Genomic DNA, 16,282 nt, shown 5'->3' with positions numbered 1-16,282 from the left:
TTCTACCACCAGATATGTGGCGATCTGTGCGAAAGGTAGATGATGTTGCCACTTTTAAGGCTCGATGGTCTGAACTGGAAGATGAGGATAGGGAGAGGAAGCCTGCGCAGAAACCGCCCCAGAATATTTTAGATCTCCCTGCTGCTATTGTGGCTAAGTTGAAGACAATTATCCCCCCTAAAAAGATTGACTGGAATATGTTAGCTGCATGTAAACAGAAAGTTGACGAGTCAGTTGCGGACTTCTTTACGCGCTTTGAGGAGACGTTTCACGATTTTAGTGGACAGTCGCTTACCGACGATACGGGACGCCACCTTTTCGCGGATAAATATGTGGCTAATCTGCTGCCGGCAGTTGCGGCCCGTCTAAAAGCGAGTGAAAGTTCTTGGTCTTCCGCTACACCGACGGCCCTCCTGACTATCGCTCAGTATTATGAGCGTCAGGAGCAAGAAGCGAAGGGCCAGGAGGAAAAGAAATCGAAAGATTTGAAAACAAAGGTGATGTTGGCACAAGTCTATGGCCCGCCTCGACGGGGTAGTAATAAAGGTAGGGGAGGATCTTATGGTCCTCCCTCGGGCCGGTCTGATTTGAATAGGAATCAATGTGCGTATTGTAAGCAATCGGGTCATTGGGCTAGGGACTGCCCGGTGTTGCATGCATCGCGTCAGGGGCATACCCCGGTGGCCCGCGAGGTAGAGGGGGTTTCTCCAACTTCCGAGGGAATTCTAACGAACAGGCTCGTTTTGACTCTGCTGGGCAGCACCGAGATAGATCAAATGTTTTCGATCGCCAGCATCAGTATCAAGCTTCAGGGATTGACCGGTCGGGGTACCATGACTCTCAGCATGCATAGGAATGCGTTGGATGGGGGTTAGAATCAGTTGAGGTGCCAGTCGATCAGAAGGGCCCTTATGTATCGGCTGAGGTTTTGGGCTCTACTGATCAGTTCCTAGTGGATACTGGAGCGACACGTAGTGCGCTATCTAAGCAATTGGTTCCGGGGGCTCCCCCATCCGGCTTAATGGTCACATCGGTAGGGTTTGACGGTACACTCTCCCGAAGCCCTCTTTGACAGCCCCTCATGTTTAAGGTTGATTCTTTTTCTGCACCTTGTCCGTTTCTGCTTGCCCCGTACACACCGGACAACATTATGGGTCTTGATATGTTAAAGCATTTTAGGGCTACGATCCGCTGCTCCCCTGCTGGTGTGCGGGTAATATTGAATGACAATTACCCCCGATCTGAACGGATGTGTACGATGTCAGAGGATGCGCTGTTATCTACCCTCCCTCGTGCTTTGTGGGCGACTTCGGATACTGATGTAGGACAAATGGTGATTCCACCGGTCCACATTAGCGTCCAGGAGGGGGCGGTGTTACCACGCCTCCCACAGTACCGTATTTCCCAGGAGGGGGAGGAGGCTCTCACACAGATAGTGCAGGATTTGATAGCGGTAGGGGTAGTGGAGGAAGTCCCCTATAATATTTGTAACAGTCCGATTCTTCCCATACTGAAAAAGGATACGGATGCCAGAGTTTATCGATTCATAATTGATTTGAGAGAAGTGAACAAGATCGTGATACCTCAATACCCAGTGGTTTCTGATATCACGACATTGCTTACCTTGGTCCCGCCTACGGCGACCATGTTCTCAGTGATTGATTTGAAAAATGCCTTCTTTTCCATTCCCATTCACCCTGATAGCCGATATCTTTTTGGGTTTACATTAAATAATAGATCTTATCGTTTCTGTAGGATTCCCCAGGGCTATACAGAAAGCCCTAGCATTTATAGTCAGGCTTTGAAACGACAATTGGATTCCTTTATTCTGCTCGAGGGGGTCGCCCTCATTCAATATGTTGATGACATCTTGCTGGCGGCTGACACTCTGGAGTTGTGTGAAAAAAGTACGTTATCCTTACTTTCTTTTTTAGCGTCCCACAATCATAAGGTATCTAGGAAGAAATTGCAATTCTGTAGACCAAAGGTGACTTATTTGGGTCACCTTTTGTCTAAGGAGGGACGTGCACTCACACCGGATCGTATCCAAGTAATTTTGGATACACCGAGACCGTCCACACAGAAGGATGTGCGTGCATTTTTGGGCCTTGTTTCTTTTTGTAGACAGTGGATATTGGGGTTTTCGCACATAGCTAAGCCATTGTTAGCCCTTTTGACAAAGGACACGCCTATCCCAATCCCTTGGTCAGATGAGTGTGATACTGCTTTTCAGCAACTACGACAGGCCCTTTGTTCAGCACCAGTGTTAGGGACCCCTGATTATGCAAAACCCTTTTCGTTGTATGTGCATGAGAAAGATGGATGTGCATTGTCAGTTTTAGTGCAGATGCACGGCGATAAGCAGAGCCCTTGTGCATATTTTTCGGCTGTACTTGATCCTGTCGCCCGAGCATTACCAGGGTGTTTTCGCTCGGTTGCGGCGACAGCTGTGTCAATACGCCAAAGCGAGGGAATTGTGTTATCTCATAAGCTGTTGGTATTAGTCCCCCATGCTGTTGATGCCCTGCTTAATCAAACAAAGACGCAGCATTTGACCAGTGCCCGTTTAACGGGATATGAGTTGACACTTTTGGCTCCTCATATTACGTTGAAAAGGTGCGTAACGTTAAACCCGGCAACATTGTTGCCATACCCCGAAACCCAGCCTGAGGCGCGGAAAGCGCATGATTGTATTCTCGTGACTGAGGAACAAACAAAGGGTCGTATTGATCTCCAGGATACGCCCTTTCCAGATGTAGATGGAGAACTGTGGGTGGATGGATCCTGTCTGAAGCTACCAGATGGTACGACTTCAGCAGCATATGCAATTACCACATTACAAACGATAGTGGAGACAGCACGCATACCACAGAAATCAGCTCAAGCAGCGGAACTGATAGCATTAACACGAGCATGTGAGCTCAGTACAGGACTGTGTGTGAATGTTTATACAGATAGCCGCTATGCCTTCGGAGTAGCGCATGACTTCGGCCTACTCTGGAAGGAGAGAGGGTTTTTAACGTCACATGGAGTACAGATAATGCATGGAGAGTTAGTTCATAACCTTTTAACTGCATTGACATACCCAAAGAAAATTGCCATCGTTAAGTGTAGCGCCCATAGGAAAGTGGTTGATAAAGTTGGAGAAGGGAATGCGTTAGCGGATCGAGTAGCACGGGAGACTGCGATGCAGCCCGGTACTACTGCCATGTATGTAGTGAAGTCACAGGTGGAGAGATGGCATGATGCGAAGGAGGAAGTGTGAGAAATGCAAAGGACCGCTTCTGACAAAGAGCGGGAACAATGGGCTAGCGAGGGAGAACTGGATGACGAGGGTTGCTGGAGAAATAAGCAGATGGATAGATGGAAATTACCCACGGCCTTTGTACAACCTATGGTTCAGATGGCACATGGGCTAGCACATGTTGGAGCTTCCGCAATTGTGAAATTGCTTACCCAAGTCTGGGAGCATCCAGAGATTGCTAGCACAGCAAAGAGGGTGGTGCAGACCTGTATGATTTGCCTGAGGTATAACCCAGGAAAGGGTACTCGAACTCCAGCAGGAGGGTTTGTGACACCCACTGCACCTTTTGAGGTTCTGCAGATGGATTATATCCAATTGGAGCGCTGTAATAATCTGAAGTATGTTCTAGTAGTGGTCTGCGCTTTCAGCAAATAGGTTGAAGCGTACCCTACGAAAGACAATACTGCGAAGATGCTGCTGAAAGAGTTCTTCCCTCGGTATGGCGTCTGTAGACTTCTGTGGAGTGATAATGGCCCTCACTTTGTAGCGGATGTTATAAAGTACGTCTTGAAGGGCCTAGGCATCACTCAGAAGTTCCACGCCGTGTTTCACCCTCAGTCTGCAGGCCTAGTTGAGAAGTATAATGGTACACTGAAGCTTAAGATCGCCAAAATTCAAGCTTCGACGTCTTTGACTTGGCCAGACGCTCTGCCACTGGCGTTATTGTCAATTAGATCAGTACCGCACTCTCGAACTGGCCTTACGCCATATGAGATTGTTTTTGGACGCCCAATGAATATTTGGGGTCCACCCAGACCTAAGGCTGTGTATGATGTACCTTGTGTAATGATGAGCGATTATCTGGCACAGTTAACGGATAACTTGGTTTCTATCCATCAACAGGTCCGAGAGGCGCTCCCTGATCGGTCTACCGGCGAAGGACATGGTCTCCGGCCCGGTGACCATGTCATGGTGAAAGTCTTCGACAGAACGAACAGTTTGGAGCCGAGATGGGTGGGCCCTGAGCAGGTCCTCCTCGCAACGAGGACGGCTGTGCGAGTCTCCAACCGAAAGAATTGGATCCACTCTCTGCACTGTAGGAAGGTGCCGCCCGGATTGGTGGAACCTGCCGTGCTGACCGATCAACGAGAAATTTTGGCTGCAGAGACAGGCCGTGCTGCGGAGCCAAATGCCACTGAGGAGCTCTTTCCGGACCACGCGACTCCTGGAGGAAGGCGATATCATCTTCGACCAAGGAAGTGAGTTTTCCAGTACCGGGACATACTGTCAGAACGGCCCTTGGGTTAGTGAAACGGAGAGCCGATGAGGCAAGGGGGGGGGGATCAGCCCTGCATTAGTGTAGCGACACCCGTCTTGGCCCGCTGGTGAAGAAATCAACCGCTGCCCAAGGGGAAGAGTTCTGACAGACTTTTAGTTTCAGGAAGATATTGGGTTTTATTTTTGTTTTGATATGGAGAAAAAGAAAATCCTTTGTGCATTAGGGTTCATGTTGACAATAGCCATTGTTGGGATAACCACATGGTTCGTGGAGGATGTAACTCCCGCTCGGAAGATTCTTGTGTTGACAACTCCGGTGCCTGAGGAGCACTACTTTTATACATTACCGTATCAAGAGTTGAAGCATCGACAATCTTACTTGAATAACACTTTCATCCAGATGCTGCATCATACCCACGTTGCTACGAATGCTACGAACTGTTGGATATGTGGGATGATGCCAGCTCATCAGAAGAAAGGAGGAACGCCATTTATACCACTTCCTTTCTCTCATAATGGCTCTTGTAGAGCATGGTATACTTTGCTTTTTGCCACTCGGAAACCGACAGTGGGACGATTGCTTTTTAGACTTAATAAAGAATGCCATCAAGACAAAAATGGGTATCCACAAGCGAATGGGACAATTTGGGAGTGGGAAGAGTACCGACCAGACAATGAATCCATTCCCTACATCTTTACGAACACAAGAGACACTGTGGGAAAAGACAAATTTGTGATTCAAGTAGCACAAGCTCAAGCGGACCTGTGTGTCCAGAGTGTGGGTTTCATCCCTGTTGGTGTCAGTGATTGCATTACTGTTTTGAATATTGATGGGTTGAACAATAGTACCTTCTTAGCCTCCCATAATACGTACTTTGTGTGTGGAAATAAAGGTTATTACCGTCTGCCGGCTGGGTGGTCTGGGGTATGCTATGTATCATTTCTATTACCTCCTGTATTCCTAGCACCCGCATCTTATCATAAGGATCTGAAATTATTGAATAATGTGACTGTAAATAGGTATAAACGTACTTTATCAATTGATGATGTAGATCAGACTGATACCAGTCTGCAACAGTATATTGATTTTAACTTAGGACTGTTTTTCTTTGTTGGAGCTGCCCTGAACAGTAGGAAGATCCGAAGGTTAACAAGAGTGGTAGAAGCTGTGACAAATCAGACTGCTGCTGCTCTTGGGAATCTTACGGAGGAATTGCAGATTACTAGAATTGTTGCATTGCAGAATCGTATGGTATTAGACGTTATGCTAGCTGACAGAGGAGGAGCATGTAAAATTATTGGAAGTAGCTGTTGTGTGTTTATCCCTGATCATACGCCATCAGTTTATAATGCCATCAATAAACTGCACAAAATTGCAGCTGAGATCCATACAGAAAACGGCACTTGGTCCTTTTCTGGATGGTTTTGGGCGTTAATTACTGCCTGGGGATGGAAGGTTCTAACTGGTCTCTGCATTATTGTGGCGGTTCTGTTTTCGTGCTGTATCTGCGTTCAATGTGGTCCCTTGCTCTGCTCATTATGTGTATCATTCTGTATCCCTGATAAGAAAGCTATTGCCGATGTTAACCACCAAAAACGTTTAGCTAAAGAAGTTGAAGAAATGATGACAATTGACATATATGATGATTATCCTAACAAACCGGATGTCTTCAGTAAATGCTGAAAGGGTCGTCTGTTGTAAATTGAAACAACGATGTGATTAAGCATTTACTAAAGACATTAATTCCCCTTTTATAGATCGTGTTTTCTCTGTTATGTTGACCGAAGCTTGGACTCCATTTTGTATTGTCATGCTTTCACGTGTTCCCCACGAGAAGAGTCCAACCTCTGTGTTAGTTGCTCTTGCAATCTGCCTAGTAACAGTCTATAAATAGCTCTGGCATGTGCCAGAGCTGACCACAGATGTGGTCAGCTCTGGCACATGCCCAGACCTGACCACATCTGTTATCAGTTAGCCTTGCTTGACCATGTTTTCGCGGGCTCAAGGAGTGCGTTAGCTCCGCCCACATATTGATTCAGTATCGAAAATGACCATAAATGGTAATGTTCTTCGGCCTCATGTTGTATCCACCCACTTATGAGCCCCTCTGTTGTGTATAAAAGGGGACCATGTACGAAGGTTCTTTGTGCTACTCTATGCAATACTGAAGAGTGTTGTGTGGATTGTAGGACCACCCTTAAGGGTTAATAAATGCTGTCTTTGTACTTTGCAGTTTCCGTGCCAACTTCCTTATAGATTCCATTACAGGAGAGCGAACCCTTGTGTCCTGCGGGCCTAGCTGGGGCCTGTATTCATCACCTCTGCCTGGTACTCTGAGACTCTCTAAGTGCTCCAGCTGAGGTCCTGTGAGCCTTAGAAGTGTACTTCTGTGGTTTTTTGGGCACCAAAAGAAGATTGTGAACTTTTAATAAGTTTTGCTTCAGAGCTTCAAGGATATCGACTGCAAAGGGTATCCTTCTGGCTGTTCCACAGCATCACATTGAGTTTCAGGTTTGTCCTGCACAGAGGAGAGTTTTTCCTCAGAAAAATGACAAAGTCTTTTTTCAGATTGGAACTTTTTTGATCTTCTCTTCTTCCAGGCTCTAGTAGGGACAATCTGCTTGTTATATCTTACACGCTCTCCATCGTGCTTGGCCACAAATTGCACCTAGGTACCCGTCTACCGTGAACATTGGTTCTTTGCCCTTTTGTCTCGACTTTCACTTAGATCATTGAAAATTCATATCTATGTTATTGGATTTTTGTAATTTTGCTTATTATTATTTTCCTATTTTTATAAATTGGATTGTGGGATTTATCCTTTTTTGTTTTCGACTTTTAAACTGTTTTGGTGCTTCTAAATGCTTTACACAATTTCTCTAAGTTGAGCCTGTCTGCTCTGAACCATAGCTACCAGGGACTGAGCTCAAGATTACATTACTGAAACCTTTGACGAGACCTAACAAGTTAGTGACTTCATTACTTGTGGTGGACTATCATGCACCCCCAATTAATAATTCACTTTCTCACACTGCTGACCTTTCATAGTGGGTGGTGTAAATACTCTTGCCTCATATTGCACAGAGTGTGGGAGATAAAGCAGGCTCAATGTTCCCCAGGAATGTACTAGGAAAGGAGGCTCTCCATCTGAGAATATTTTACAAAATGAGCCTAGCCATGCCCCTTTACATTACAGTATCATAACTTACAAGCAGGGTGATTCCAGCCCAAAACTTCTTAATACTGAATTGTAATATTAACTTGGCTTTTAAATAGCAGATAGTACAAAAGTTTTACACGTTCAAATGGTTGTAAATTACACACATTATTATTATTCAATTAATTGTAGTCAGTTTATAAACCTGAAAAGGATAAAAGGCTGAGTTAGCCCAGCTAGCTATTCAAACTCATGAAAGATCTTGGAAAACTTTAGGTGGCTTAAGAAAGGTCAATACATGTATTATCTGCTTAAATACAATACAATATGATTGATTGATGTTACTTTATACATGTTTCTTTATATCCATCTCCCCTTCATTTGTTTCTCCTTGTGGTTCTCTCACTTATTCTTCACTTTTTTCTCCCCTTATGTTCACCCTCTCCCAAGATATTCTCAAATTATTTGTAACCTTTTTCTCTTCTTCCCTTACCCTGATTCACTTCCCCCCTTACTAATTGGGTGTAAAAAGTGCAAGTTGAACACCCAACCCACCATAGGAAGCAGCAGGTGGTGTAGGGTCCTGTTCGGCTTTCAATACCAAAGAAAGCAGAGACCTTTATGGTAGGTACCAGCCAATGATACCTAAGGCACAGGAGCTCATATATCTGCATAACATTGCTGCTAATATGAGCCCATATCCTCGAGGGATGGTCGGGGTATTCGGATTATCCCCCATTAAAAATGTTACTAAATGGAACAAAAATTTACATTTCTATCTTTATTCTTCAAATATATGGGCATCACTGTTCCACAGCAGCAAGCAATGTGTGCAGGGCATGCTGAATGAATGAAAGTGCTGAAAGACCTTGATAATGGCAGACTGTGTGCTACACAAATGTCAACAACGAAACATCATGTATGTGCCAAACAGGAAATATATGCACTCTACAGAAGCACTGAGTGCATTGTGTGTTCCACTGGTTATTAACTATTAAAAGCAGGGTCTCCATACATGAAATTGGACAAATTATGTGAGAAGGTTTCAAGCTCATTTAGTCTTCCCTTATCAGAAGTGTTTAATTTATAAGGAAATAAGTGCAGTGAACAGACTGTTTCCTTGGAGCCTACAGCCAGTGCTGCTGAATGCTAAATACCAATGATGCTTCATGTTGATTCCACCTAATGCTTCATTCTTCCACCACATCATCCATCTTTTCTCTGTCTCACTCTTAGAGGTCCTTGTTTATTCCTGGCCTGTCCCTTTGGCAGTGTTGCCAATCTTTCTCATGCAGCTCTATGCTCTTTTTCGACCTTCTTATTTCTTCTTGGTTAAATTCTTGTAATGAAATATAAGCCCCACTGCCCTAAAATGAGTGCTGTATGTCACTGCATAAATTAGGCACTGCCTAGCACTCGATGTCTTTAAAGGGTCTATCATTTCAAGAATGCAGTTCTTCGTAACACACACAAACAGCAGAATCATGTTAATTGGCTAGCTTGAAAAACTTAGTGGTAGGTTAAATCCAATGTAGCATCAGGAAAGGGATAGGGAATAAAGCAGACCATAGCTGGATTATGAGAACCAAAAAGAGGCCAAATGTAGTAGGAAAATAGTGAGGAATTAATTCACCGGTATTTACTCGCAGCTTTAACTAGTCTGGCTGTGGGCAGCAGTTACTGGGTCACATCTCTTATTACATGGTGGTATCCAGTCCTCCTTGCATGTACTGGAGAGTAACAGTCATTCCAACTCATGTCTCAGATGTATGAACTCAACTGCATGCAGGAAGGGCAGCCTTGGGTTACAGCGGCCCCTTCGTTAGGCGGTGGTGGTCAGGCTTTGTGAGTTGTTTGACTATAGGCCCTTGGGTAGGTCCTGCTATGCTGTTGACCTGCATGGCTGAGAAGCAGAGAGGGTAAACCTGTGTCTGTCACTGTTGGCTGCACATGGTGTAATAACGGTGCAGAGCAAAGACACTCTGGTCAGGGATGATGATAGCTGTCAGCATGTGGACCCACACGTGGGTAACACTTGCATCTCTGCAGGTGGATGACACTGGCTTAAACAAGCTTCAAGATTGAGTCAGAAGACACTGGTAGGTGGTAGTGCATGGTGCATCAGTTGCACTGAAAGCTTACTGCATTTGCTGCAGCATCACCATCCTGCACTGCGCAACACATTGCAGTGGCTGCAGGGGAAGAAAGTAAGCTGATGACGCCCAAACAGCAGATTTATGTGCACAGCTCCATCTTGGGCATGGGCATGGAGCATGGGCAGCCTCTCTACTGATTATAGATGATAACCCTGTCTGTAGAGGTGAGTTGGTGCATGTCTAGGCAGGCACTTGCTTTGCACTCAGCTTCCACCTCTCACTCTGGTCAGTTTTCTTTCCTGTCTAAAGGAAGCTTCCTGCCTACCTGCACCCCTAGCTGACTTGACAAGCATACCATCGCACCATGACCTGGCCACTCGGCAGTCCCTAGCATCTGAAGGCAGGGCCAGACTAGGAATTAAAACCATCCCCAGTAAAATGTCTTATACCAGCCGTACACTGCACAGAGCAAGTGAATCCAATGCCATCCAGAGTATTTGGGGGATCACTTCTAATCAGTGTTGGCTGGTGATTTTTTTTAAAGTGTTTGGAAGTAAATATCAACCCTGAATTGGACCGACTGGGCAAGCAAGCAAGGCTAACTTCCACTGGAGTACATGAAGATGTTGTCCCACGCAGAAAGGTTAGAAAACATTAGTCCAAATGGAGTTTTCACAACATTATTCTCAAATACATGGAAAAACAAAACGGGTTCTGATAGTGGACTCCTATAATAGTCCACTACTTTCCTAGTGTGCCATAGAAGGCTGACCCACCCAAGTGATATTCCGGCTTCACCCACTCCAAAATATTTTAAGGAATTGTTGATGAAGTGGTGTTTTTTCAGCACAATTACTCTAAGATTTAAAATGCAAAACATAATACAGACAGTTCAGTAAATGGATTTTCACTTGGCAACATTCTTCCCTTGTGCATTCCTACTTCCTGACACTTTGCCTTCCTGCTCCTTCTAGATAGATTCCAAGTCACATGTTATAACTGGAATTCTCATTTGAAAATGCATAGTAAGGAAATTACAAAATACACAAATTTGTCAATGTCAAGCAAAAGAAAGCAGAGCTGCAGACAGCACTGTTGATTATTCCACAAATATGTGTTTCTGTGTGTTTGTGTGTGCACACAGACACGTATTCATTTTGTGACAAAACATCAGGTTTACAATTCATAAAAAATCAGGAATTTTGCTAATACATGTTTATAATTTTAAGATAATAATCAGAATTCTCCAAAAGGTAAGCTGATCACTTTCTTCAAACAAAATAATTTTGACCTGATAGACAAGCTTTTAATTTTAGTAACTGCATGGCTGGTGCTCTACTATCAGTTTGCAGGTTTCATCCAGCACCCAAATGAACTCCGGCCACACAAACAAAGTGCCACCATCCCAAGTCAAGGATACACACTAAATACTAAAAAGATGACCAACAATATATCGCCTAAACAAGGGAACACACAATTTCTATCATGAAACAGGAAAAATCTAAAGTTCTAAAAAATGGCAAAGTGATTACAAACTACATTACACAAACACGTCTGCAGAAGAAAGGACCTGCTGGCCCACTGAGCAGAGGAAATCTTCCCTTACTTGCAGGCCCCTTATCCCATTCCACAGCGAGCTCTGCTTAACCTTTTTAACAATAAAAAGAAACTAACTCACTGTCTCGTTCTTTGTCCAAAACTTGGTTGCTGAGGCAGTGCTCTGCATTTGGGGCTTTCGTTCTAATAATCATCATTCACTGGGCCAACCTGTGCTTGTAATTCAAGCACAAGATACACAGTAGAACACTACGTCTTCTCCACATGCCGGTATGCCAGCTCTCCACATTCACTGAGGCACTCAAGAGGGGTGTGCACAATGCTTTCACTTTCCCAGCGCAAGCACACACGTTAGGCATGCGTAGTCGAACCAGCTCAAGGAATCCGGAAAAGCGAAACAAAAAGCCCGCTTCAACACTGTAATTGCGTGTTTAGATAACTTATGGGGGGAGGGAGGGGGTGTCAGGGGAGCCAGCCCAAGTCCTGTTTTTCAAATAATGGAAAACTTAACCTGTTTCAGGGGGCCACAACCACATTAAGAGGGTCCTGGCCACTGTAGGCTCCCCCGTGACTGCAGCCCTGAATGAACAGTGAGTGCAATGCTTCTATATGAGCAGTTGAGGGGGCCCCGCTCGCTCCGGATTTAATCCGGAGCTCTCAAACCTAAGTATTGTGTGCTGAGGGGCCCCCTGCTGCTCGGGGCCCCCCCGCACTGCGGGGGCTGCGGGGGCTTGTGTTACGCCCCTGGCCTGGACGCTGTGTGCACCGAAAGAAGAAGTGAGACTCGGACGCACAGGGGCGGGTCTCGGTGTCCACTGAGACGGCCAGAAGGTAGGGCCAAGTCATCGGGCCCTCGGAGTGAAATAACAGCTGCCTGGACTGGCAGCCTCAGAGCAGCTGAGCCGCTGGCCCGAGCTCGCCATACCCCGTGACGGAGTTCTGGATCAAGGCCCAAGTCGCTGAAGTAGGAAAGAAGAGTGGGGTCACGCCCCCCCAGGTAACGTGGATCACCACCTGGGGTGGGGATGCAGGCCCAAAGGGACACTCTCTCGGCCTCTCGATTCTGTCAGCTGCGCGAGCCTGTTGCTTCGGCTCAGATCTCGGCCCGTGCTGAACCAAGGAGGGGCAGTACTGGGGCCGGAGTCAGAAGCAATACTTTTGTGTAATCATAGATCCATATTGGGGGCACTGTTAACGGAGCACCTAAATTGTTGCATTACACTTTGCATTATTGCTGCTAACGAACTATCGAACTGTCGTATGACGCCTGACCTCATTTGTGCCTGACGAACTACATGCTTGTGCGCTACGCCCTACGTTATTTTTCCCTTGCAGAGTACGATTGTAACGTGGCGCATTGCATTATTTCTTCATTGCGCAATACCCGATTATAACATGGCGCAGTGCATTATTTCTTCATTGCACAATACATCATTGTAGCGTGGCGCATTGCTTTTGTTTCTTCCTGGTACAGGGCATGCTGGTAGTGATACGCATTGCATTATTCCTTCTATTGCAAAGTACATGACTGTGGCGCTACGTATGGCATTGTTTCTCCGTTGCATAGTACAAGAGAATATCATAACGCATTGCAGTATTTCTTCCTTTGGAACGTGTGTGATTCTAGCACTACGACTTGCCTAACCTTTTGGAAACGGTTAGAAGTGGGCTTAACTGTTGGTTAGAAGCGGTGGTTGGGATTAGAACCTACCAACACACCGGAAAGAATACTACCCATTCTTACATGTTGATTTTGTATTGTGTGGTCATATCGTATAACTTCTTATATAAAGATTACTCATTTTATAAAAACTTGTGTGGAGTCTATTTGTGGTGACATCAGTGGGTTACTGTGAGTGTGGTTGCACATACTGTACACTCGTGCCTTGGAGATAAGCCTGGCTGCTAGTGCCAATCTACTAAGGGGGTTGAGCAGGGCTATCTCAGACAGTGTCCTTACTTAGCCTAACGTTGAAACGAGGGGTCGGGGGACTCCCGCCTCCAGCATTTGGTGGCAGCAGTGAGGGATAAGGACTCCCACTTCCAACAGTGGGTCAACAGGGATTACTGCTCAGGCTACTACTGCCACATTCATTTTATGGTCCACTGTTCACACACGTTGTGACTGACAAAGCAGAGCCTAAACCATGGTCAATCTCCTTGTGGCTTAGTTATATTGAGATTGGATACAGACTTTCATGTGGCAGTCCTTACAGGCCGACACAGTGTGTGTTTGAGTGTTAGTATAAGTTACTGCCACAGGTTTGGCTGGCTGTCACGCTAAGGGTATTGAGAGGTACAGTGCTGCCTTCTTTAATTGGCACCTACTCTCTGAATTTGATACTGGGCTTGACTTCACCTACTTTGAAGATACTGGTGAGCTACCAGTAGCTCCCGAGCTACTCATTGGAGACCCTTGGTCTAGTCCCAGTTTTGATTCATTAAGTAGCATAGAGAGTTACTGTACCTGCTGCAAAGCACACGGAGTAACGTGAAGATCAGAGTTTTGTATTTTATCTAGACAGGTAAGTGTTACTGCTTCAAACAGTTATCTTTTTGTTACTTGCAGTTCATAAATTGCAATCATAATATAGCACAGTAAGCATCAAAGAGCTGCATGCAAACTACAAGGCATGGGTTTAGAAACATTTTTTTCCCCAAACTGTTATTCTAAGGTTGCTAAAAAAGAAATTCATTGTAAAGTAATAAAGTCTTATTCTTACAAACAATCTCAAACATGGAGTTCCATTTTAAATTCTGACATTGTATCTCTTCTGCCCATGCACTATTAACATACAATACCCATCATTAAAGATGATATGTGAATACCACACCTTATAACCCTCTTTGTCTAATGTGGCAGTTCCTGTACATTGATGTACACACTGGTGTGATTTATTGTCTCCGTGTGTGATGAATGCACTCGGACACCCTGCACTGGGATGAGGAGAGCTATAAAGAATCAAATTTGAAATAGTTCTATATATATCTCTCAAATTGGATTTAAATTAAATAACACCCGACCCATGCTGTAGTACAGGGTCGGACTGACCTATAGGACAATCAGGCAGTGCCGCCCAAAGGGCTGGTTTTTACTTTATATTCCGCATATATTATAAATTTTTAACTATATGCTCCGCTAATGTGGGCCACTTTTAATTTGGTGCACGGGCATATTTTTGTCCCAGTACCACCCAGTAGTGATGGATTCCATGTGCAGGCTGCTGGTGGTCCAGGCCTTGGGTATATGGGCCCGTAAGATGCAATTCATTCCTCGTTACATCCTGCTGGGTGAAGAAGTGAAGCAGCACAAGTAGGCGGCCCTAAACAAGTTAGGTGCTTATCCCTGGCCTGGTAAGAAGGCAGATGTAAACGTGAGGCTGCACAACATGGAATAATGCGCTTGCTCACCCGACCCTCTTCCAAAAATCGTGACATGGCTGTATTTATGTGAACATAAAGTTACAGGACGCCTGGTCATCAATTCTAGCACGCACTCACTGACACTTGACGCACTCCTGCTAGTGCACTCGCACCACGGCGGAGTGCACTCACTCTTCACAGTGGTCCACTACGCGCGTTCTTACCGGGGCACTCACTCTCGCAGACGGACGCTCCAGCTTTTGCAGTCTGCGCAGCTCTCGAGACACGGAGGTGGCCGCGCGCTGCCCCGCCCCTTGAACCCGGGTCTCGCGCTCCCACGCTACAGCGCGCTGCTTTCACTTCGTACACAGACGGCATCCGTCGCGAGCCAGCGGGACGAGTCACGGGGTTTTCGCGCCCCGGGAGGTATCAAACAACTGCGTCACAGAGCGAGGCGCGCGCTGAGAATCGAAACTGGAGGTGTGGGTGGGATCAGCAGCAGAGTGACGGAGCTCATAGTGCGTGACCGACTGTCACTCAAAGTGGAAATGGGACCCACAGTCCCTCACTGGACAGGGTTAAATAGTTGAGGACCTTACCTCTCTTGAAAACTCGTAGCGATGCTGCTCGTTCCCCTCCTCTTCCACACTTTCACCTCTAGGACTACCACTGCGGGCGAGCGTTACCTGCCTCTACCCAGGCTCTCTGTGCACGTGCACAGTGAGGGGCCGTGACAGCCCAGCCCGCAGAGTCCCGCCTAGATCCCAACCCAGCATAAACATCCAGCCCAGTCGAACACACACTGGGTCCCAGCCTACACCCAGTGTCGGAATAAACCCATGAGGCCCCTAGGCAGTCGAAGTTCCGCCCACCCTCGCAAATTATTTCCTAATGCCCAATGCTCCCATTTCCCTCCTAAAAAGGATAGATGCCGGACGATAAGCTTTTAAGAGACAAACGGTTATGTGAATTTGATGTCTCTGGTTTATGTACTTTAAATTGTTAATGGGTACATTACAGTGTTTTCTATCTTTTGGAAACAATATTTAAGAAAGCTTGATTGCAATTTTCTTTCAAGATCAAACCTATATTATTTTGATCCGTTGTCGCAGGCCCCTTAAAAGTAGTGGGGCCAATAGGATGGTGCATGCTTTGCCTATCTGGTAATCCGGAACTGCCTCCGCCCAGCCCACGAAGAGTCCGTAAAGCTTATTTTTGCCACCCAGATGCCAATTCGGTACCCTGATCTGAACTTTCACTAGTCCTTCCCAATCCAGCCCTCGGCCAATTAATGTCCTGCACCACCTGCCCCACCAGGATTCTAATCCAACCCTTCCCTGCCCACATTCCTATTCCAGCCCTCAACCATATCCAGTACTGAACCAGCACAAGGTCCCAGATCCTGCCCCTGTCATGCACCGCCCAGCTCTTTTTCTGTCCACCCAGATTGTAACATTTATCAACCTGCCCTTCTCTGCTCTGGTCCAAATTCAGGCCCCTCACAGACCCCTCTCTGCTCTACTCAACTCATAATCCAGCACTCGACATTCACCTCCCAGTTCCTAATCCAGTTCTGGCCTGCACCA

At 45.9% G+C, this 16,282-nt stretch overlaps 1 protein-coding gene across 6 annotated transcripts in view; it reads right to left on the bottom strand.

The window, feature by feature from the left end:
* NUGGC (nuclear GTPase, germinal center associated) overlaps nucleotides 1-15,427 on the bottom strand; it is a 1,337,967-nt gene extending 1,322,540 nt beyond the window's left edge. For 3 of the 6 annotated variants that reach the window (XR_014961415.1, XM_085604516.1, XM_085604517.1), the window contains exon 1: nucleotides 14,921-15,142. Coding sequence is in view for 2 of the 6 variants with exons in the window: in XM_085604516.1 (XP_085460642.1) it covers nucleotides 14,921-15,074 (154 nt within the window). In the remaining 4 variants the exon portion in view is untranslated. Of the gene's footprint in view, nucleotides 1-14,920; nucleotides 15,143-15,295 lie in introns of those variants that run through there. The other 3 variants (XM_085604518.1, XM_085604519.1, XM_085604521.1) reach the window with 3 other exon arrangements.
* Nucleotides 15,428-16,282: the final 855 nt, after the last annotated feature.

Source organism: Triturus cristatus, chromosome 5_1 (genome assembly GCF_964204655.1).
Source record: "Triturus cristatus chromosome 5_1, aTriCri1.1, whole genome shotgun sequence".
NCBI classification, from domain to species: domain Eukaryota; kingdom Metazoa; phylum Chordata; class Amphibia; order Caudata; family Salamandridae; genus Triturus; species Triturus cristatus.
Note: the sequence above shows the minus strand (reverse complement) of the source record. Positions and strands in the feature narration are given on the sequence as shown.